The sequence below is a fragment of the Mirounga angustirostris genome, unplaced genomic scaffold (assembly GCF_029215605.1).
Source record: "Mirounga angustirostris isolate CCGP_5_RB_7025 unplaced genomic scaffold, mMirAng1.0.hap1 SCAF_6, whole genome shotgun sequence".
Classification (NCBI taxonomy): Eukaryota; Metazoa; Chordata; class Mammalia; order Carnivora; family Phocidae; genus Mirounga; species Mirounga angustirostris.
Genome location: NW_026991714.1, coordinates 28,986,106 through 29,009,052, shown reverse-complemented (window position 1 = coordinate 29,009,052; position 22,947 = coordinate 28,986,106). Strand labels below are relative to the sequence as shown.

General features: G+C 57.7%; 1 protein-coding gene across 1 annotated transcript in view; it reads right to left on the bottom strand.

The window, feature by feature from the left end:
- KIF21B (kinesin family member 21B) overlaps window positions 1-22,947 on the bottom strand; it is a 48,573-nt gene that overhangs the window by 10,278 nt on the left and 15,348 nt on the right. The window contains exons 4-28 of the mRNA XM_045877070.3: window positions 21,871-22,020; window positions 21,653-21,787; window positions 21,080-21,247; window positions 20,624-20,739; window positions 19,943-20,138; window positions 18,616-18,805; window positions 17,587-17,650; window positions 17,261-17,479; window positions 16,845-16,926; window positions 16,270-16,387; window positions 15,316-15,507; window positions 13,142-13,341; window positions 11,293-11,400; window positions 10,729-10,797; window positions 10,081-10,313; window positions 9,591-9,738; window positions 9,176-9,370; window positions 8,971-9,072; window positions 7,054-7,219; window positions 6,800-6,851; window positions 6,561-6,618; window positions 5,603-5,808; window positions 5,450-5,524; window positions 3,579-3,692; window positions 1,852-1,890 (exon numbers count right to left, since the gene is read on the bottom strand). Coding sequence (XP_045733026.1) covers window positions 1,852-1,890; window positions 3,579-3,692; window positions 5,450-5,524; window positions 5,603-5,808; window positions 6,561-6,618; window positions 6,800-6,851; window positions 7,054-7,219; window positions 8,971-9,072; window positions 9,176-9,370; window positions 9,591-9,738; window positions 10,081-10,313; window positions 10,729-10,797; window positions 11,293-11,400; window positions 13,142-13,341; window positions 15,316-15,507; window positions 16,270-16,387; window positions 16,845-16,926; window positions 17,261-17,479; window positions 17,587-17,650; window positions 18,616-18,805; window positions 19,943-20,138; window positions 20,624-20,739; window positions 21,080-21,247; window positions 21,653-21,787; window positions 21,871-22,020 — 3,395 coding nt within the window. The remainder of the gene's footprint in view (window positions 1-1,851; window positions 1,891-3,578; window positions 3,693-5,449; window positions 5,525-5,602; window positions 5,809-6,560; window positions 6,619-6,799; window positions 6,852-7,053; window positions 7,220-8,970; window positions 9,073-9,175; window positions 9,371-9,590; window positions 9,739-10,080; window positions 10,314-10,728; window positions 10,798-11,292; window positions 11,401-13,141; window positions 13,342-15,315; window positions 15,508-16,269; window positions 16,388-16,844; window positions 16,927-17,260; window positions 17,480-17,586; window positions 17,651-18,615; window positions 18,806-19,942; window positions 20,139-20,623; window positions 20,740-21,079; window positions 21,248-21,652; window positions 21,788-21,870; window positions 22,021-22,947) is intronic.

The following is a 22,947-nucleotide window of genomic DNA, read 5'->3' as shown; positions in this document are numbered from 1 at the left end:
ACAGGGGACTAAGGCCTAACGAAGGAGACTCCGGAGACTCCAGCCCAATGCCATCGATGCCGAGAGCTGGGAATAGGCTGTGCAGGTGGGGGAGGGCCTGTCAGTCACCACCCTGAGCACACCTGGGGGAGCAAGCTGCGGGCAGGAAGAAGGAGACACGGGCCCTGCCTGGAGGGGTTGAGGGGGGGAGTGGTGGAAGCTCCCATCTGATGCCTGCCTGACCCAGATCCTGAGCCCTAAGTGCCCGCAGGTCCCAGCCAGGCAGGGCAGAGGCCTGAGGGCTGGACTGGCTCCTGCAGCTGCTGGCTCCTCCCTGCTGCTGCGATGGAAGAAGGGGCGAGGCGAGGGGTACGGGGAGGGAGCATGCTCAGGCTGTCAGCCTCCCAGCCCCTCCGTGCCAGTGTATCCATCTGTCGGCGACTTCTTCTGGGGCTGGCCCCTCCCCGGCAGAGACACACACATACACTCCCCCAACACATGAACCCCTTCGGGACCTGCACGGTCAGACCTGTGGCTGTCACTTACAAAGGCCGAAGTCCCTTTAGGGGCCCCCAGCTCAGCTCTGAGTTAGGGACGTCTAGGGTCCCCTAGGGAATGAGGCCATATGCACCTGGGAAAGCACCTCCTCGCTTCCCATGAACACTCTGGGAGGGAGAATGAGGCTTGTCCTCAGCGAGCAGGAGGATTGTGTTATATCGGCCTCCTGGAGGTTCTGGGGAATGATCTTTTCTCAGTGAGGGTCTTTTGGAATGAGGCCCTGGCCAAATTATGTGCAGGTCTGAAAATATGTTCTAGTTCTTTCCTAAAGAGAATGCTGTTCCTGACACTGATTCTGTGGCCTCCGCTCTGCTGAAATGACCAGTGTCCCACCCACAGTGCTTCTCACAGCCCCCACAGATGCAGCCAGGCCCCCTGCCAGGCCAGCAGTCAGCTAGATGTCATACACAAGTGACCCACCCCCGAGCTGTCCCAGCTCCCCGCTTCTGACCCTGCTGTGTGGCGGTGGAAAGAGCCCGGACTGCTGTGGGAAGTACATCACCAGGCTAACCCTCCTCCCTGAAGGAGGCTAGGAGGCTGGCTAGCTTCTGGTGCTGGCGAAGCCTTGCTGCCCGGAGGCAGGTTTGCAAAAACATCAACAGCCAGGCCAGGAGGCGCGGTGAGCAGTGGGCATTGTGGGCGAGCTGGAGACAGCTCTGAGCCCAACGCCGACCCACTCCTCGTGGTGGGGTGCTGTGCTGGGGTGGCTGGGGAAACCGTCCTCTGCTCATCCCAAAAGCTGGGAAGGGAGGAGGTCTCCTGGCACTCCTGGACCACGTGCCCAGGGGATGTGGGCAGCAGGCCCGCCCCCTTGATGCTCCTCCCAGAGGAGCTGAAAAAGCACACCTGACCGGCACAAGCTGAGCAAGTCACAAGGATGCAGCCACCAGCACCCAGCCAGCTGGGCCCCGCAGGCCCCCAGGCTTGTCCGCACCCCTGCCCCTCACCCCAAGCCCTCCGCAGAGCTCAGTCCCAGCCCCAGCCCACCCCAGGCTCCCATGCTCTCCCCCTCCCTGCCCAGGTGACAAGAAGAGAACAGCCCCTGTGGCAAGCAACTGTGCACCCCTCCCCAAGCGCCCAGCTCCAGCCGGGCCTGGCCAGTGTGAGGCCACGCGGCCAGTGTGAGGCCACGCAGCGACCCTGAGAGGGAGGAACCACGGCAGAGGGGGGGTGGGGGGGGAGGCAGGCCAGGGAGGAGGGCCGCATGCTGAGGACTCGGGTGTGCAGGCGGGAGGGGCTGTGCAGCAAGAGGCAGAGAGGGGGGAGTAGAGAGTGAGAGCTGGGGAGCCAACACGGGAGACATTCTGTGTGTACCTCAGGACCTCCGACAAAGAGGAGTCGCTGTCATCAGACCTGGGGAGGGCAGAAAATTAGCTGGATTAGGGGAGAGAGGAAAACACACGAAGGGACGGCAGAGGCAGCGGCAGCGTGGGAGGTCAGAGGGCAGGTTATTCTCTTCAAGGGCAGCAGGGAGACGCAGAGGGTCAGGGCGCTAAGGGACAGCAGGAGAGGAGGTGGGAAAGGGCGGGGGTCCCTCGGCTACCAGGGTAGGAGTGAGGAGGGGACCACGGGAGATGTGGGAGTGCCAGCCCCACACTCCAGAGAGATGTCTCAGTTCGTGGGCCGTTGGCTGGTTCCAAGCCCCTGGCTGCCCCATCGTACGAGCTGGGGGCACCCTGCCCTGCCCCAGCAATGCTCCTACATGCCTGAGGCCAAAGGAAGCCATGCCTGCTCCTACTTCTCCCCAGGAGCTGACTCCTTCCAGCCATTCCTCAGGGACTGTCCCCAGCAAGCCCACTGGGCTATACCTAGGAGCTGGGCCTGCACCACATATGGGCCCCAAGACCTGGCCCACTGGAGAGGACCACCAGGCCGAAAGGGCCTGAGTCCCACCTCAATGCTTCCAGAAAAGGGACCTATTGATTGCAAACATATGGTGGGCGGGCGGTGCCCTGGTTGGCATGGTCCAGGTTTGGTACCCTCCTCCCGAAATGGGGACTGAGCCAAGGTGGGTCTGGGGAGGGAGCAGTATTTTGACGGAGCCAGAGATGTCTCTGTGGGGAAGGGCTGATGTCAGGTGCCAGGTGCAGGAACTGGCACTTTCTAGCCTAGGCTCCCCGGAACAACAGCACTGCACCCCTCCTCCCTGCCAGGGTAGAGAAACTTTTAGGGAGCCAAGAGAGGAGCCCTCTCGGAGGCTGCAGAGAGTGGGAGAGGGCCAGAGCGGGGTCCAGAGTGTAGGGAGCATGGAGGGGAGCATATGGAGGCCAGGATACCCCCTCCCCCAAGGCAGAGTCCCACTGTTAGGAACGTATGATGGAGCAGGTCAGAAGCCCCAGGTTCTGGGCCCAAGTCCTCCAATTTCTAGGTGAATGAATGTCCTTGGGCCTCTTTAAGCCTCATTTCCTCTTCTGTAAAATAGGGAAGACAGTTCTCATGGCTGATGTGCAGTCCACACGAATCACATATACAAAAGCAGGATGCACAACGAAGTGCCTTCTGAATTCACGGGACTGCCCTTAACCCCCGCTGTACTCTCCGTGGTCACAGTGGCCTGACAGGAGCTGTACTTACAGCTGGGCCGACCCTGCCACACAAAGGCAATAGGGGGTCCCTTTCTGCCAGGACAGAAGGGCCCCTGGGGCCTCATCTGAGCATCTGTGGCAGGGAGGGAGTGGCTAAAGTTCAAGGAAGGGGTTTCAGAGAAAAATCGAAGAGTCAAAGAAGCAGCAGAGGAGGATTCAAGGCTCAGTTAGTGAGTCCCTGTAGGGGGCCTGACCTGCACGCACATCCCCACCTGCCTGCCCCCCATCCCTGTGGCTTCCTTCTTGCCCTCTCCTGAGGTCCCAGCATGCTGGGGGGAAGGAAGGGTCCACAGTTAGAACAGAAAGGTCAGAGATGCCCGCAGGGGAGCTTCAGAGCCTCATCTCTCAGAGGGGCTGGGACAGCGTGGTTAGGGGCCGCCCGGCTGCCCCAGCCCTGCCTGCGGCAAGGATCAGCCCACCTCATCCACACCCTTCCCGGCCAGTCCTGGCTCTTACTTGTCCAGTGCTGAGCCTTGGCTCTGATTACTGGTGAGACGAGAAAAGACGTTCCGGTCGTTGCGGGGCCGAGTAGGAGGGGACGAGGGCGGCGTGAATCCCACATCCGTGGACCTGGTGAGCAGGGACAGAGCAGCATCTGTGAGTGAGCAAATCCCCACAGGCTCACACCCGCACAGTGCTTCCAGCACCACCTTCTGTCCGGGATTGGAAAGCCCACAGGGCAGGGCCTGCTCTGCAGCAATCTAAGAGCCCAGCTCCGGATTCAGCTCCCGGACGCTGTTTGGAGACAGCCCGTCGTCGTTAGTCATGGATGCCATACTTGGGAATTCACCTGCTCATTACAGTGTATTAGTAATCCCAAATTAACTCTCACAGTGCTTTGGGGGTCATTCCCAGACATTGAGCAGAGCAGCGAAAAATCCAAGTCCCCATATGCACACGTTCCCAGCGGAGGTCAAATGAGGTGACCCTCTGCCCGCCTGCTCTCATGCTGTCAACAACTGGCCTTCCTGTGCTCTATTTAGGGTCATGTTTTTTGCATTTTTGTGCTTTTCACTGGTGATTCACTGTTTAAAAAACGTCCCCAAAGCATAGTGCCGAAGGGCTGTCTGGCACGTGGCTAAGCCCATGAAGGCTGTGCTGTGTCTTATGGAGAAAATACGCGTGTTAGAAAAGCTTCATCCAGGAGTGAGTTATGATGCTGTTGGCTACGAGTTCAATGTTAATGAATCAACAATATATATTAACTAAGGTACCTTTAAACAGAAACACACATAAAGCAAAGTTCTGTATTGATTGGCTGATGAAATGTGACCAGAAGCTCTCAGGAACCTAACCCCATATTTCCCCAGGAGCAGTGGTTTTGTATTTGCTAATTCAGTGTTCACAGTGGCTTGATAAGAACATAAGTACTGTGAATACTGAGGATTCACTGTATCAACAGGGAAGAGTCGAAGACTTCATTGCACCACCCCATTCCAATAGCGCAACATCCCTCTCTTTGGAAAGTTGTTGTCAGGTTTGGCCTAAATCCTCCCTTCCTTTGAAGAGTCTTCATGAGTTCAGTCTAAGTCCCTCAGACTGCAGCTGAAGTGTGTTCTCTCAGTTCATGGGTGAAGTGATGGTCTACGAGGTCCCAAGTATACGGATATCTATGCAACTCCTCCCCACCAAAGGCACCCACCGCAAGCCATGGGCATGGGCATCTGTCCAGGCTTCGGATAGGAGGGAGGCCTGGTAGCCTGAGCAAGTCCTCCTGCCTCCCACCAGGTCAGGTGGCAAGAGGTCATCTTGAGCCCCTGCTCTGTTACTACTTAGTTGTGGGACCTGGAGAAAGCCATCGAACCTCTCTGAAAATTAAGTGCGTGGACCAGATGACCCTAGGAGGCATCTGGTGATCTGAAGAAGCTCTGTGGGTCCTGGTCCTATGTGTGACTGACCAATTAGAGACTGGTCCACTGTTCTGCCATCATCTCCTGGTTTTTCTTTAAACGTCTACACTCTTCTCACACGACAAGAACTTAGAAAGGGCTGAGGCCTCCCAAGGACCCCTGGTCATGAAAAGGAGCTGAAGCACATCAGCACGATGACTAGTTTAAGCCACTACAAAGCCACCAACATTGAGCCCACATCAGCCAACAGTTTTTGGCAGCGGGCTTAGCCATCCAGTTCAAGGTGCTTATGGAGATTATGTTTCCTGAGCCCATGCCTGACAAGATGGGGAAGGGATCACTGGAGGGAGTGGAATGACTTAGTGATACTGGCCCAGATTAAAGTAGGCAAGATGACCTCCGGGGTAGAACATCACAGCGACTCATGCACCCCAGGATGGCCGTGACTCTGGTGTAGGTTCGGAAACATGCTCTCACCTGATGGGCTGCCCTCGGTCATACGACTTCCTTCGGGTCAGAGGGGATGTCTCCGTGCCTCTAGACTGCCGGGGGCTAGAACAGAAGGGTCCCGTGAGGCCCAGACCTGACTCCCTGCCCACCCTGACCCACACCCCCGGCTCCCCTCCTTACAAAGTGCTGCCTCTGGTGGGCAGGCTGATAGTGCGCGAGACCTTGTCCCGGTAGTAGGGGTCTCGGATGGAGAAGCCCACTCCATTCTCTTTGATCTCAACAAGGGAGGCCAGGGACTTGGTGATGTTCTTGGTGGAGATATCCAGCGGGGGACCCAGGCACTCGGCTGACACAGCCTTCATTTGGGCAGACAGCTTGGGCTCACCCTGGGAATGGAAGGACTACGGTGAACCAACTTACCCAAACATAAAGGGGGGCCGGGGGAATTCTAATGAAGGAAATAATGCCTCTTGGCCTGTGGTAGAACCACTGATGGAAGATCCAGGAGAATAGCACCCAGAGACCCTCTCTCAAGGCTTCTAGAGAAGCCAAAGCAACTAAAAGGGTTTTACTGCCCTTCTTCAGATTCTGCACACACAGAATGCTCAGACTGACCTCTTTGCTGGTCACCACCTAATCAGTTTATCCAAAAACTATGCACAATTCACTGTTCCCCCCCACCCTTCTCTGTTTAATAAATCCTGTTTCTTAGTTCAGACTAATAACTGATCCCTCGTTGGTGGGTGAACTACCCCAGTGTTGACTCCCATACTTTTGGATCAGTAATCTGCATGCGGAATAACTAAAGGTCTAGACTTAGTCTTTGACCCAGAGCATGAGGCAGAGTCTTAGGTGGGGAATGCGGAGATTTTTGAAAGCAGGGCCTCTGGCTCTGGTGACATCACTAGGCAGTGACTCCAGCCATTCCTCCCACCTTCCACACACCTCAAAAAGAATGAGTTATAACCGGTTACATATCTGGGCACCTCCCAGTTCCAGCCAGGGCACCTCCATCCCAGATGGAGGCAATACTGGGTCAGGGCAGGGAGGTGAGGGCAGAGGCACAGGAAGGTGGAGACCAGGCTGTGGGGAGACTGGCCCTGCTGCAGCCTACCATCTGCCTTCCCGTGGTACTCACCTTGAACTTGAAATCATCATGGCTGGTGGAACCTTTCATGGTGAATGACTGGGAGAAGCTAAGGAAGAAGCAGAGGGAGTTCAGGATCCTGAGAGCCTGGCTCTCTGAGCCTTAGACTCGTGGGTTTCAAAGAGCCCCCAAATCTAGGCTTAGCCCTGGGACCCTACAGCAACCCACCACCCCCAGCCCCAGGTTCATGCTCTGTGAGCTGACCTCTCCCTCTCGCCTTGGAAACTCACCTCCCCTCAGAGAACTCTGAGATCTCCTCATCCGTGCTGGCGTAACCATTCTCTGGGGAGGGAGGAGGGAGGAGGGTTGAGAGGCCCCAAGAGAGTGAGGGGAGAGGGGGTGGCCTCCTCCCACATCTCATCCACTGGCATCAGACTGGGGCTCCTGAGGGAGTTCTGGGGAGGGGAGGGTCCCCCAGGGGTTGGAGCTAGGGAGCACTGGGAGAACCCAGGAGCCTCGAGGCCTTTGCCCGCAGCCACCATACCCTGCTGCACGTTGTAGATGAGGGCCTGCAGCTCTGGGTGCGCCTCCGCCTTCTCTCGTAGGGCATCCAGGAGCAGGTGGTTCTGAGAAGAACCTGCTATGTCTGTCTGCCTCAGCCGTCCCTCCAGCAGCCGGATCTGGGCCTCCTTCTGTGCCACTTGTAGCCCCTGTGGGTGGAGAGCCAGGCCTGAGGTCGCCGTCCCCAGCCTGGGATTTTGAGCACCCACATCACCACCCTCACACAACCTGCTCCCGAGACACCCTGGGGGGTGCCCCTCCCCAACATCACCCTCGAACCTGCCCCAGAGCCGGGCTAACTCCCCGACGTCACCCTCGAACCTGCCCCAGAGCCGGGCTAACTCCCCGACGTCACCCTCGAACCTGCCCCAGAGCCGGGCTAACTCCCCGACGTCACCCTCGAACCTGCCCCAGAGCCGGTCTAACTCCCCGACGTCACCCTCGAACCTGCCCCAGAGCCGGGCTAACTCCCCGACATCACCCTCGAACCTGCCCCAGAGCTGGTCTAACTCCCCGACATCACCCTCGAACCTGCCCCAGAGCTGGTCTAACTCCCCGACATCACCCTCGAACCTGCCCCAGAGCTGGTCTAACTCCCCGACATCACCCTCGAACCTGCCCCAGAGCCGGTCTAACTCCCCGACATCACCCTCGAACCTGCCCCAGAGCCGGGCTAACTCCCCAACATCACCCTCGAACCTGCCCCAGAACCGGTCTAACTCCCACACATCACCCTCAAACCTGCCCCAGAGCCGGGCTAACTCCCACACATCACCCTCGAACCTGCCCCAGAGCCGGGCTAACTCCCACACATCACCCTCGTAGCTGTCCTAGAACTGGGCTAACTCCCCGACATCACCCTCGTCCCTGCCCCAGACCAAAGACGTGGTCCCCACCCTCCTTAACTTTCCTCATGTCCACACGTTAGTGGAGGTCGCCTTAGGCTACACCTCCTTGTTATGGGATGAACTGTGTCCCCACCCTCCCAAATTCCTATGTTGACACCCTAACCTCCAGTACCTCAGAATGTGACTGTATTTGGAAATAGAATCTTGAAAGAGGTAATTATGCTAAAATGGGGTTTTTAGGGTTGGCCCTAATCCAATATCACTGGTGGCCTTAGAAGAAGTTAGGACACAGGCACACACAGAGGGAGCACAGCGTGAAGCGAGAAGGCAGTCCTTTACAAACCGAGGAGAAAGACCTCAGAAGCAACCAGTCCCGCTGACACCCTTAATCTCGGACTTCTAGCTCGGAACTGAGAAAACCAATCTGTGCTGTTTGGACCCCCAGTCCAGAATAACACAGTCCCCTGTAACATGGAGTAGAGCCAGGAGCTTCCCCCGGACGGGGTGAGTCTCCCCGGCCCCCTTGCCGGTTACGCTGCATGCATACTATGTGGTGTCTGTCCCCAAAGACAACAGGCCCTAGCGGGAAGGTGGCGCACCCTCTGGCCCGCTGTCAGGGAGAGAGGACAGGAGCCCAGGACATGCCAAGGGACATCCGAGGTTCCAGTGTAAACCTTCCTGAGTGGAACGTGGTCTGTTTCCCGCTGCCCCAGCCCCAACATACACACTTCTCCCAACACCCTCGAGCCCTGCTGGGGACGGGCCTGGACCAGACACGTAGGGTCACTTCTAAGGGAGGCCCTGCTATGTGACAAGCGCTGTGCCAAGCCACTGGCATGCATCACCTTGCGAGAGCAAGCGAGGAGCCTGTTGTCACCGCCCCAGCTTTAGAGCTTCGGAATCAGAGGCTGGGAGGTGAGGCAGGTCGCTCTAGCCTGTAAGTGACGTGCTTAGGAGCCAGGCCCGTGGGCTTCCCCACGAGGGGAGAGGACAGAGGCGCCTGTGACTGCAGGCCCCCCACCCCCACCCCAGGAGGTGAGCTGCTGGCCCACCTTGTCGATGGATGCCTTGAGGAAGTTGTCCAGCAGGAGGCGGGCTTCGGCCAGGGAGCAGGAGCTGATGACCACGGATGTGTCCGTGGAGTCCAGTTCCTCCTAGGATGGAGAGGCAGCGACCCCTTGTCACCGAGGCTGCCCCCCCACCCCACCCCCGCATCCCTCCTGCCTCCACCCCGGCCGGGCCAGGCCCCGTGGGCACCTTGGTCTCCTCCAGCTGCACGATGGTGGCCTGGCAGTCGGTGATGCTGTCGTTGATATAGTCAATGTTGGCCGCCAGCACCTCGATCTCCTCGGCCAGCTCCTGCAGGCCCTTCTCCTCCTCCGGGCTCTCAGCCTGCAGCCGCTCCCGCTTCCTCCGCAGCGCCTCCTGCAGGAGGAACAGCTCCTCCCTTTTCTGCAGGGAGGGTGATGGACAAGCCTCGGGTTGCCGCCCAGCCCACCGTTCCCTCAGGCCCCCCTGCACCTCTGGATCCCAGAGCAGGCACAAGGAGCGGGTGGAAGGGGGATGAGGAGGTCTGATGAGCCAGAGATGTCAGAAATGGCAGAGGACTGGCGGAGGGGAGATGGCAAGGAAGCAGGGGCAGGAGCCCTGGGCTCCCTGTGGTCAGGCCCACCTTGATGAGCCGCTCCATGTCAGCCTCTAGGTTGACAATGGTCATTCTCTGCATGACGATGTCAATGATCCTCCGTTCCAGGGACTGCCACTTGAGCCTCGCAGCCTTACTGAAGCTCTGGCTGGCCCCCTTCTTCTGGAACTTCTTTCTGGGAGACAGATGCACAGGGAATTGGTTGGGAGCACTCCCCTTTTTAAAGTTGTTTTTTTTTTTTTTCAGGTTTTCTGTATGTATTCGGTCATTTAGCACTGTTAATAATATGTTCTTTTGGGAGAAAATGCATTTTTAAAATCATTTTGTTGTATTTTATTTTAATTCCCACTCCCTATTTCCCCATCCCCCTGCCCACCTGGTTAGGAGCACTCTCAACCTCTGCAGCTCCATGGACGCCCCTGCATGCCCCCCCCCCAGAGCTGACAGCCATGTGGACCCGTCACAGGACCCCACTTCCCCGAGCTCGCCTCTCCCTGGCCCTGCCCGTCCGCCTCACCTGGCAGGGCGGGTGCCGTTGACAGCAGGTGCAGCGTGGTCCCCCAAGAAGTGGTTGATCTTGCGGTTCCACTGGCGCACGATGCTGGAGACAGAGCGGGCCCCTGACTCAGCCTCGGAGGACGTGGTGCTGGCTGACACCTCAGCCCCCGAGTCCAGCATGGGCGGCTTCGGTCCTGCACGCCCAGCCACCCGCTCAGACATGGGCTTGGCCAGGCGCCTCAGTGCGGAAACCTGGGGTCGAGAAAAGAGGAACCCAGTGAGCGGGGGCGCCCTGGAACTGGTGAAAAGGCCCAAATTGGGGGGTGCCAGATGGGGTGGATACGGGGAGTGCCAGATGGGGTGGATACAGGGGCTGCTCCATCCTCGCCTGAGCTTGGGACTGAGAAAGAGCCAAGGGCTCTCTGATGGGAAATGAACACCTGAGACTTCAACCTTTTTCATTAAGGTCTCAGGCCTCTGGGACCAGAGCCCGCAGCCCTGCCTTCATACCTCAGTCCCCTTGTTGAGAAAGGCCCTCGTAACGGGCCTCACACAGGCTCTGCTCCACTGTGTGCTGAGTGACAAGCCAGAGCCAGAGCCACCGGTGGGACTTGGTCCCTCCCGACTCGGGAAGAACTCAGGAGAAGGGGAGCGGCGTCTCGCTCACCTCCTGGGTTTTCCTCCTTAGGACCATTTCCTGCTGCCGTTTCTGGGACTCCAGCGCTCGGATCTGAAACTGTGGGTGAGAGAGGGGGGTCGGGGTCCGCACTTAGGCTCCGCGGCCTGGTCTGCCCAGCTCTGTAGGCAAAAGCCTGGCTTTGGGGCGGATTCTCGTGCAGCCCAAACTTATTGATAATATGGAACCCCGAGTTTGGCTCCCCTTCCCAGAGGTCACAGTGCAGACCGTTCTCTCGGTGCAGGGAATCCCCTCAGCCTCTCGTCCACACCACGGCAGGGAACCTGGGACCAGCGGGCTCAGGGCCGGGAGCTGCGCAGTCCCAGCTCTGGCTTGCTGGCGACCCCGGGCAAGGGCCTGCCCCCTCTGGGGCTCAAGTCTCCCCCCACCCCCCTGCACTAGACGGGGTGGACCAGAAGCCTCTCGTGCTTGTTCCCTCCCATGCTAGGCTGTGCCCTGCTGCAAGTGTGACTGTTACTGCTTAGGGTTGTGGGAGCCGAGGGGCAGCCAGGCACACAGGGAGGTGGCGGCCCCCAGGGGCTGCCCCTCCCTCACCTCCTGTCGCCGCTGTTCCTTCTTGAGCTGAGCGATCTCCCGGTTCCTCTTAGTCTCCACCAGCCGCCGCCGCTGCTGCTCCTCACGCATCTGCTTCATCAGGGCCACCTGGGACAGGCAGGGGTGGCGGTGGGGCTGAGGGGTGAGGCAGGGCTGGGCAGTGGGGACCTACACCCTCTGGGGAGGGCCTGGCTCTGAGGATGCTGGGCAGGGGCGGCAGCCTGCCAGGCAGCACTGGCTTGGGGCTCAGGGGTCTGGAGCGAGGGGTCTGCTCCTGCTCCTCCGCGGGAGTTGAAGCTCTGCCCCACCACCTGGGCAACCTGCCGGAAGGAGTGGCCTTCCTGCCAGCCCAGCTGTGCCGGTGTAACCACCCTGCCCCCCACTCTCAAACGTCATGGCCCCTGGTGGCCCCTTCCCCAAACCACCATCCTGGGTCTGGCCATTCGAGGACCAGCCAGGGGTTGCCGGAGGCAGGTTATCCCACGTGGGTGGACCACTTGCCTCTCTCCCACGGACAGGGCTGAGGCCAGGGTCCAAGCCACATCCCAGGGCCAGGCTCACAGTGACAACAATAAGAGTCACCACCATTTATCGAGAACATTTATCGAGTACACCAAGCACTGTTCTCACGACAGTCACACGAGAGAGGCATTACCGTTCTCGTTGTAGAAACAAGGAAATGAACCTCAGAGAGACATGAACGGTCAGACTTTTGACCCAGGTCATCTTGCCCCCCAAATCTAGCTCTTATTATAGCCCCAGGGATGACAGCATGCCGGTCCAGAGCAGGGCTAGCGATCAGGTATGGAAAGCCTGGAACCCGGAGTTGTCGGAGCTGTGGCGAAGGCACAGACGGAACCCTCGGTGCTGCCGGAGGTGACCCAACTTGATAGAGAGCTGTGTACCTGGGATACTGCGGCATCCGCCCCCTCCCGCCACGTCCTGGTGCCCAAAACATGACAGTGCAATGTACACAGGGCTTGAGACACTTTCCCAGTGACAGGGAAATGAGAGTCATGCGGAGGCTGACCCTTCCTCTGCCACTGAGGCCTCAGAATGACGAGGAATATCACCAGCCTGCGCTGCCCTGAGGACAGTCTTGAGAGGAAACGGCCTGGGAGGGAGGGAGGCAAGGCTATAAGGGGGCTGGGGCTTGGGGGGAGGGGGTTGGCTTCTCTCTCAGAGGGCAGGCTCTGCAGGGGTGAATCTACAAAGAGGAGGGCTCGCTGCTGCCGAGTCTTCAGGGTCCAGAATGAGTGTTCTCCCCAAGGACTGGCACTGAACAGAGCAGCCCAAGCCTGACCTGAGCTGGTGGTATCTGCTGGGGTCAGGGGTCAGAGGCTTCCTGGGGAAGAGCCGTGTCCCCCTAGACAGAGGGCCATCCGCCCAACGTTGCATGCCTCACCTTCCCATGTAAAAAATAGGAATAATAACAGGACCTCCTTCATGAGGATCTCCTCAGGACTTTAGTATGCTCATGCATATTAGGCAACCAGCCTAGAACCTGGCCACAGTACGCACTCAAACAATGGTAATTATTATCATTACCATAGGCAAAGCCGGCCCCAGGAGACGCCTCACAGGAACTCTGGTGCAGTTTCCTACCACAGGGGGCAGTATAGAGCGGCACCCCCTGGAGATCCACACCTGCCCCTCTCCTGGGAAAGGTGGTTTCCCCCTCCCCGGACGAGGACCCCGGCTCAGAGGACAGTGTCCAGGACCAGGACCGGCTGACTTATGCAATGCTGCTGTGTCTCAAGAAGACTGTCCACGCTCACAGCGATGATTATTTTTAACACGGTAAGTGGATTCTAAGAAGACATCCATGGCCACCCCCCCTGACCCCTACCTTGGCCTTCTTCATCTCAGCCACCTCGGCCTGCAGCTTCTTCAGCTCCCTCTCGTAGCGGGACTGGTTTTTGAGCAGCCGCGCGTGCTCCTTCTGCGCGGCCTGCAGCTTCTGCAGGTCCCGGTTCATCTCCCGCAACCGCTTCTCGTAATCCGCCTTGATCTTGTTGGCCTTCTCCTCCGTGTAGCACTCCATGGTGCCTGAGAGTGGCAAGAAGCGGCTGTCAGTGCCACGTCCCCAAGTGTTCTATCAGCTTCGGGCTCAGAGGGCGTGTGGCGGGGAGCAGGAGCCTGGGTTCTAGTCTCCCTGCGGGACCGTGAGCAAGTCACACCCGTCTGTGTGCCTGTTTCCTATTTACACAATGAGGGGATCAGGCTGGAAGATGCCAACTCCCCCTCCTGCTCCAACATTCTATTGGACCTTGAGGGAGTGTTTTCATCTCAAAATCTCCGAGCCCCCAGTCACCAGCTTCCTGCGAGGGTCCTGTGGTCCACTCCTGCTGGCTCGGTTGGGACCCATGACTGGAGGAAAGGGCCAGGCCAGGGGGAAGGAAAGAGCTAGTTAAGAAGATAGTGATGTGGGCCAGAGCAGAAGGAATAAGCAGATTCTCTAACCTTGACCTTTGCTACCTGAAATGCCTACAGGCGTCTCCATGGAGATGTGTCACAGACATCTCTGACTTAACAGGCACAAAACCAGACTCCCAAGCTCTGTCTCCCTCACCCTAGCAGGCTTCCCCGTCTCCATAGATGTCATCACCACCCTTCCAGAAACTTGAAGCCTGGAGACATCCTTGGCTCCTCTTACATCCTCCACCCAGTCAATCAACAGAACCTTTTGTCTCTACCTTCGAAATGCATCCAGAACAGGACCACTCCTCACCACCTCCTGCCTAAATCCTCTTTCGCCAGGATCTTTTCTTTTCTTAAATTTTTTCCCCTAATAATTCACTAGGATCTTTGTTAACACTTTTCTAACTGGCCTCCAGCCACCACTTTCATTCCCCTTCTGAGCAGCCAGTGACCCACCCCCAACATGCTTTTAAAACCTATAGCCCATCCCTCTCTTCAAACTCCCATCTTCCTCAGAGAAGAAAGTGATGTCCTTAAAATGACGAGTGTGACCTGGTCCCGTAGTTCTTCCATTATCGCATCTCTTGCCACTGTGTTTGAGCTGGCTGCCCCTTGTCATTCCACCACATGCCAGGCACACTCCCGTCCCCAGGGCTCGGCATCTTCTCTGCCTGCAGGGCTCAGCCCCTGCTCACTCTCCGCCAGCCCTCTCTCACCTCCTTGGGGTCTGCTCACATGTCACCTTCTCCGTGACATCTTCCATGACCACCCTTTATAAAACTCCACTCCACTCCCCGCCACACCCTGTCCTCCTTCCCTGCTCCGTCTTTTTCATGGTACTGATCACCATCGGACACATCACAGACTCCGCTTATTTATCTTATTTATGTCTGTCTCTCCTCACCAGAACATACACATCACGAGGCAGGGATTTTGCTCACCCCAATATCTCTAGCGCCTAGAATAAGGTCAGCTCTGTAAGAGCGAATGAATGAAACCGTGATTGAATGAATGTGCTAAAGAGCAACTATAAAGAAGATAGAATGCAGGGCGCCTGGGTGGCTCAGTCGTTAAGCGTCTGCCTTTGGCTCAGGTCATGATCCCAGGGTCCTGGGATCGAGCCCCACATTGGCCTCCCTGCTCAACGGGAAGCCTGCTTCTCCCTCTCCCACTCCCCCCTGCTTGTGATCCTTCTCTCGCTGTGTCTCTGTCAAGTAAATAAATAAAATCTTTTAAAAAAAAAAGAAGAAGAAGATAGAATGCAACAGGTCGGTTTGTAAATGGGTTTAAAGGAAAATATGCAAGGAACTGAATGTAGAAAAAAAGCTGAGGACGCATCATGCCCATGGCACATCATGTCCATGTGCCTAGGGAAATAAAGGATTCTAATACTCAAGATGCTAATGAAATAACAAGAATGTAAAATGTAGCATAGAAGTCAGGTTAGACATAGAGGTGACAGTGGGTCAGAGGGCCACAGTCCAAGGGTCAGAAGACCGGGTAGATGCCCAAGGTGCCAGTTGCGGGGGGGCTTGTGACAGCGGAGGTGCCTCAGGGGAAAGCGAGGGCGTGGGGAGGGGAGGGGGGCGGTGGTGGTCTCACTGAGGTTCTGCAGCACGCGGTCACGCTCCAGCTGTGTGTCTCGGATCTTGTTCTGAAGCAGAATCAGCTTCTCCTCGTACTGGTGCTTCAGAGTCTGCAGTCGCCTCTGGCTGTTCTCCAGCTCATCGATCAGCTTCTGCTTGATCTCGATCTCACACGTCAGGTCGGCCAGGTCGGCCTGGAAGTTCACCTCTGTGGGGCAGAGACAGGCTCCATCCAGTGCCAGGGGCTTAGGGCGGGAGGGGGTGCTGGGGCTTTCTGTTGGTCGGCCACGGCCAGTGACCAGAGGCTGGAGGCAATGATAAGTCCCATGGTGGGTAAGGGCCGCCAGGTGGGGTGACACATTGGAAGACTGGCCTCAGAAACTGGAGGCTGGCCCAGGATCTGGGGGGGTGGGATGTCTAGGCATCCCACCACCCCTGCTGTGCCCTAGAGGCCAAGGTCTACCTGGCATGGGACCCAGCCTAGGGGAAGGAGGGCTGTGGGTCAGAAATGGTGGCAGGGCAGGTGCCCCAATTTAGAGGAGTGGGTTTTGGCACCATTCAAGGCCCGGCTCTGCACCTACCATGCTGGGGAAAGTCACTAGACTTCTCTGGGCTTGGGGGAGCTCCGAACACCTATGCCCAGGGTTGTAGTGAGAACTGAAAACCCCATGCCACGTGGAGGGTTGAGCACAGCGGTGCCTGGCATATAATGAGCGCTGTCATCCTCATCACTACTCTTGTTTTTGTTGTTGGTGGTGGTGGTGTCACGTCTGGGAGTTCCAGGCACTGGACGTCCACATTCTTTGAGAATTCAAGTAAGGCCTGACCCCAGCCAAGAGGCATCTGGCTCAGGGTCTTGTAACTGGAAGGTCTGAGCAGTTTCTCTGGGCCCAGTGCTGACTGTCAGCCCACCCCGGGCACCTGCCATTTGGCGAGTCGCCTCCCCCTGCCCCAGCCTGGGCACACGCACCCTTCTCGTCAGGGTCTGAGTCCGAGTCCACCAGGCTCTCCTCACTGCCCGAGTCCTCGTCTTCATCCTCACGCCCCTCCTCCTCCTCACAGCCACTCTCATCTCGCTCTTCCTCCTCCTGAGCACCAAGCACCATTAGGGGTGGCCAGTGGGCCCTCCTCACTCAGGCTGGGCCTGGCCTCAGGGAGGAGAGCCCAGAAGCCAAGGGAGTCTGGACAAGGCTTCAGGTGTGTCAAGAGAGTGGGGAATGGGGCAGACCACAGTCAGGGCCCTTTGTGCCAACCCCCAGTCCCGAAAGAGTGCCACCTGACTCCCCCAACAGCCTGGGCAGAGCCCCTCTGGGAGAGCCTCCCTGCCCAGCCTCACCCATTTGGGATGAGGTGGGGGAACTGAGGGATGGAGACCACCACGGCAACCAGCCAGCCATGTGAGGAAGCTCGGGGACCAACTCAACTGGAGGCAGGCCTAAGCCCCTCCCCCACCCTGCCAAGGTGGTCATGGGGTTCCCTCCACTCAGCGGGGACGGTGGGGAGGGGTAAACATGTAGAGGGGAGGGGACGGGGACAGTCCCTCACCTCCTCAGCCTCATTCTCGTCGGTCTCCTCACTGTTTTCCTGTTGGAGTTTTGCCCTCTTTTTGAAGGCCTCCTTCTCTGGGCTGCCCAGGAGTGAAGGGTAGGCCAGGTTAGCTTTGAGCATGTGGCAAGGGGTGTAGGAGAGGGCAGGAGGGTGGGGCTGGGTTCCTGTTCTGCAGAGAATCTGGCTGCTCCTCTCTACCCCCAGTCTAGAATTAACCCTGGGTCATTTCCACCCTCCCTCCCCTCGGGGGAAGGTGCAGCATTAGAGAAAGGTGGGTGGCTTCTGCCCAAAAAGCTAAGCAAATGTGCTCAGTGCATTCCCAAGCAGCCCCGGGGCAGCCCCCCGCTACAGGCAGGCGGGCGGGCGGCCGTGTTCCCGGAGAGCCCGCAGAGCCGTGGGCGCACTCCGCTCACCTCTTTCTCCGCTGCCTGACCTCCTTCTTCTTGAGCCGCTCCAGGTCCTGCTTGGCCCGGCGGATCACCTCAGAGGCATCCTCCATGGAGCTGGCCGGGCTGCCCCCGAAGGCCGGAGCGCCCGGAGATGCACCCAGGGCGTAAGGGCTCCGAGCCGAGGCCCGGGAGAGGCTGCGGCGCAGGGACTCATTCATGGCCTCACTCTCCAGGAGCTTCGTCCTGCATGGGGAGAGCCAGCGGTTGGGGCCAGGGGAGCCCCGGGCTCTGGGCTCTGGCCCGGCCCAGGCCCTCCTCCACCGCTCCCAGATACACTGGGGCGCACTCACCGCAGCTCCTCAATCTCCCGGATGTAGTTCTGGATCAGAGCACCAATGGCCTCATTGCCATCACCTGGAGAGGGAAGGCGGCAGAGGGCAATACAGAAGGTAAGGAACGTAAGGCCCTGCGGCTCGGAACTGGTGCTCTTGTATTGGGGCCTCCGATAGGGTACCACACACGGGCCTTTCCCCAGAAGGAATCTACGTCGAAGAAACACCTGTCCCTGGGACGGGTACACGCAGGCACTGCTGGAAACAACCACGCTCCACTGAGGGACGGCTGCTATCAGAAGTGTTCACCATCCTCACATAGGGAATGCTGTGCAGTTTACAAGAATCAACTAGATTTCTGTGTTTTAACATGGAAAGCTCTCCAAAGCATAATGCTAAGTGAAAATGGGAAGTCACAGGACAATACATACGGTCTCATACACAGAAAAAGAAAGGGCAATATATATTATTCACACACACACACACATCTATGCGCATGTTACATATGAATATACATTCACACTTGTAGCAAAGGTACTGAGAAAGGTGTGGGGAAATGTGCACGCAGCTACGTCGAAGTAGAGAGGAAGTGGAGTGGAGAGTTTAGTGAGGGAGGATTTTAACCTTTATGCACCCATGTTAAGCAAGGAGGATGTATTCGTGTATATTTTATGGTCATAAAAAAAGGTTTAAAATCAACTGGGGGGGCCCTGGGGGGCTCAGTCAGTTAGGCATCCGACTCTTGATTTCGGCTCAGGTCATGATCTCAGGGTCGTGAGACTGAGCCCCACGTGGGCTCTGTGCTCAATGGGGAGTCTGCTTGAGATTCTCTCTCTTCCTCTCCCTCTGCTGCTGCCCACCCCCTGCCTCTCTCTCTCTCTCTCAAATAAATAAATCTTTAAAAAAATCAATTGGAAAAAATTCATAAATGCATTACTCTGTGAATTGATTGGCTGGCCCAGCTTGCCTAATATCCTAGGGCAGGTATGGGGAGCGGGGGTCCCGGCCTGTTGGGTGCCCGAGCTGGCCTGGTGCACCCCGACTCACCAGCCTTGGCCAGGAGCAGATTGGCTTCCTGGCTCATGAGATGAGTGACACGGTTGTTGATGGCATCGATGGCCTCCTGCATGGCCTTCACCCGCAGACGCAGTGCCCCGTTCTCCTTCTGCAGCATGGCATTCTCCCGGAACAGGTCGCTGTAGCCCTCGGCACCATCCTCCCCGATCACCCTCTTGCCCTGGGAGGAGGGGCAGGCAGGGAGCAGTCAGCAGCTAGAGCTTGCAGGGCGGGGAAGGGTTGATGATCCACCTAGCAGCCCCGCCAATCTCCCCGTCCCCACCCCGTGCTTCCTAAGACACAGCTCCTGTCTTCCAGGGCTCTCCCTGACAACCAGCAAGTCCAAATTCTATAACCAGCCATTCCAGCCTTCCCCAATCTCACCTTGACTTACCCTTCCACTGCCTACCTTCGTATCACCATAAGTGCTGACCCAAGGGCTAAAACCCTAAGGGCCCCAGGCAGTGGCATAAATGAGTCTGAGTACAAGACAACAGGGAGCGGTGGGGACTAGAGTTAACAGAGTCACAGACTCAGTCTCAAAGGGTCAGCAACTATGCCACTCTAGACAACGTAGTGCTATATGTTGTTAGGTCTTCACATTTTTCAGGAAAAACTGAAATTCCCTGATTTTCAGAAAGGTAGGCAACTAAATTGCATTCTTTTAAAACAAAGGGCAAGCCAAACCAAAACCCGTTTGTGTACCAGATTCACACCATGGGCTACCAGCAGCCATTGACTTTTGCCTTAGTCATATGGAATTAGACACTTCCCCAAGAAGCACCCATTTTTCCCATCTCTGTTCCTATGTGCATGGCTTGATTGCATCCAAGAATGCCTGTTCCACTTGCTTTCGATGATATCTTATCCATTTTTCAAAATCTATATAAAAGGCCCCCTCCTTTGTGAGGCCTTCCCTGACTGAGCACCTGAGTGAAGAGGGCCAGCTCTCTCCTCTGTCCTGCTCCCAGGTGCACTGGACTATTCATGTGGTCCCCATCAATTATTCTTATTCTGTACCACAGTCTAGGAGTCTCATCTGGTCCAACGCAGCATAGTCAGTGGACATGAAAGCACAAGGCAGAGCGTCTGTCCTGGGCATCAGAGCTATGCTGCAGAACAGCTGAGTGCCTTCCTTGCTCTTAGGTGCTAACACCCCGGGAGCTCCGACTGTGCTCGATTCACCCAGGTGAGCCCCCTCATCATGGCCGGCACAGAGCCAATACTCAGGAAGCGGCGGGGAATGGGTGGGGAGGTGAGGGAGTGGTGGGAGGCGTGCCGAAGACCTCGGGCCCACCGTGCCTGGGAGTGTGCTCACCGCCTTGTACTCCATCAGCTCCATCTGCAGGCGAGCAATCTCGGCCCGCAGGGCGCTGATCTGCTGGCTCGTCTTGTCCTGGTTCACCACCACCTTGTTCTTGATGTTGCGGGCCCGATTGGCATATTTGAGTGTGTTGAGCGTCTCCATGAAGTCCCGGTCTGAGGGGCTCACACAGGCAATCATGATGGTCTGGCTGGGGGGGTGCAGTAGGAGAGTGAGGTTTGAGGGGCACAGCCAAGCCCCCAGAAGCATCGCTCCAGGGCAGAGGCCCCTGCTCCCAACCCATTCCCCTACTGTCTTAATGGCCTAAGGACCTGGGCATTCACCAGGGCAGCACCTGGACCACCTGGCCACGGGGTTCCTTCCAACCCACAGTGAAGGCGGCTGACAGGGTGATATGTCACTGCCGGGCACAGCTCTGTATTTCCTTAGTGGCTTCTATCCATTACCCCATTTGGGCTCTATCACTTCAAGACTATCTCTCCCTGTTTTCAGACAAGGAAACAGTCTGACCATACTGGCCAAAGGTCATGCAGCATCTCAAGGCTCCTGTCTCCGAAGCCCACAGGCTGCAGTAGGAAGGCCTCCTCACCCACAAGGCCCTCATGAATCAAACCCTCACATCAGGATTCTCCAGAAGGTTCCCTCCTCCCCTACCCCTTGTTGGCTGTAGGGTACCTGTTGCCCCCCAGCGAGTCCTGGAGAAGCCGAGTGAGCTTCGAGTCCCTGTAGGGCACGTGCACCACCTTCTTGCTCTGGTCCCCCAAGGCGCTGATCACGTTGCCCAAGGCCAACTGTGGGAGACAGACCCTGGCACTCGAGAGGCAGTCCGGGAGAGGGCAGTGGGGACAGGACAGCCCCCAGGCCATCCGTGCCTGCCTCGAGGACCCAGCAGCCCTCAAGCTCCCCGAGAAAGTTTACGTGCCAATGTGATTGTTTGGTGAAGTCAAGAAGCTGGGGGCAAGGGTGAGGGCAAAGGATCAAAGGCCTAACAACAGTGACATATGGGTGCCCTGGCCAGCAGCCAGCAAGAGGTGCAAAGAAGACGGGGCAGCCGTGGGTCTGGAGGGTCTGGAAAGGGTCTGAGACTGAGCTGTGCTGGCCACTGGGACTGGTGACCCGCCGAATGCCTACCAGGCCGCAGTTGATGGAGATGCCCTCCTTGGCCCGCTCGCCAGTGGCCCCCGTCCGCTTCAGCCGCTCTGAGCCGGCCAGGTCCACAAAGTGAAACTTAGCAGTGAGTGTCTCATACTCACTGGTGGGCGCGGTGCCCTCAGGAAGCCCAGTCACTGCCTCACTGACCTGCAGCAGAAGTTAGCAGCTGATGTATCTGGCCCTCGCCCCACCTTGCGGCTCCTCTGCTCTCAGCCCTCGACCCTCAGGAATGCTGTCTGGGGTGGGGGGGTTCGGGGCCCAGAGGCAGGGCAGGCCGCAGCGCCCTCTCCTCTTGCATATGAGAGCATCTGACCATGTACTTGCACATGCCTGATTCTCATGCAAGCCTCACAAACATAGGGGGATGGTTACCCCCATTGTACAGGTGGGGGACTGAGGCTTAAGAAAAAAGAAAAAGAAAAATCAACAAGTGGCCAAGGCAAACCCCAAGCCCCGATTTGCTAGCTTCAGATCCATGGCTCCTTCCTCTTTTTGCCCCTCTGAGAAGCGCCCCCCACTACACCAGCTCCTGGGCCTCCGTGGGTTCCTTACTGGCTCGGGCTGAGTGCACACTCGCATCTGGCACACATGGATAGTGAAGATGGCGTGTGAGCGGGAGCTCTGCACGTTCATCTGGGTGCTGGCCGTGGTGCGGGACAGGGCCCCCTGCTTCAGGCACTGGATCAGCTGCGGAGCGAGGCAAAAGTGAGGGCAGGAGACGAGCCGTGGAGCTGGCCCCTGCCTGCCCCGGACCTCCAGTGGATGCTCACCTCCTCCTGGGAGTTGATGAGGCGGGAAGTGACGCCCGTGGTGTAGATGCCACCATTCCCATCCTCGTGGATCTTGATGTTGGACCTGCGGTGGCGGGCATCAGGGTCACGGGTGCTATCGAACAGGTCGAGGATCTCCTCATTGTAGAGCTGTGGGGTGGGGGGAACAGCTGCTGGGTGCATGTGGCACAAGGCGTGGGGCCCCGAGGGGCTTTCCCATGTTTATAAGCCAGCTCTGTTTTACAGAGGTGGAAACTGAGGCTCTGGGAGGCGAACTTGCCGACCCTGGTCCCCTCTGGGTTCTGGATTCCAGGGTCTTTCTCCTAGACAGGAGTCGGAGGCAGCTGGGTCCTGGGCAGAACTATATTGAGGTTATGCTCCCACTCCCCAAAGAACCAGCATTCAGCAGTTTTCAGTCTTGTCAGGGGACTAAGGACCTAAAGGGGACAAGGGGACTCAGGTCCTAGATGTAGATGAGGAAGATAGAACCATAAATCAGGCAGATCCTATTATGTTTGTTGCTAGGCTGGGAAAGGGGGTGGGGACATGGTTTCGGATGAGGGAGGGGACGGACAGAGCTCAGTAGAGACCAGTAGAGACCGTGCCTTGACCCCCATTGTCCCCGGGGGTTGAGGTGAGGACAACCTCCCAGTAGGGGAGGAATGTGGGGACAGAGAGCATGCCACTGGGGCCCAGCATCCTGGGGAGAGCCTGGGGAGACCACTTGGGGTGAGGGGAGGTGGCCTGGCCAGGAGCAGTCACCTTATTTCACATGGTCTCAGCCTTGGAGATTCCTGTGTTTGTAATCGCTGGCAGGGAGAGCTTTACCTGCTGAAGGGCTGGGATATCCCCCAGGCAGGGAGCCGGGGCTGGGGGCCTGGGGGGTGGGGTGGGGAAAGGGACCGGGCAGCTTGGTCAGCAGCCAGCAGAATCCTGTGGGGGAGGGGCGGGCTGCGGCCCTCCGACATCCGAGGCTTTGATGCCTCAAAGGGACAGAAATACTCCACAGGAAGGGGAAGGGGAAACGGAAGGGACTGGTGCAGATGTGGGTGCCATGGTGTCTGTCTGTCTGTTGGG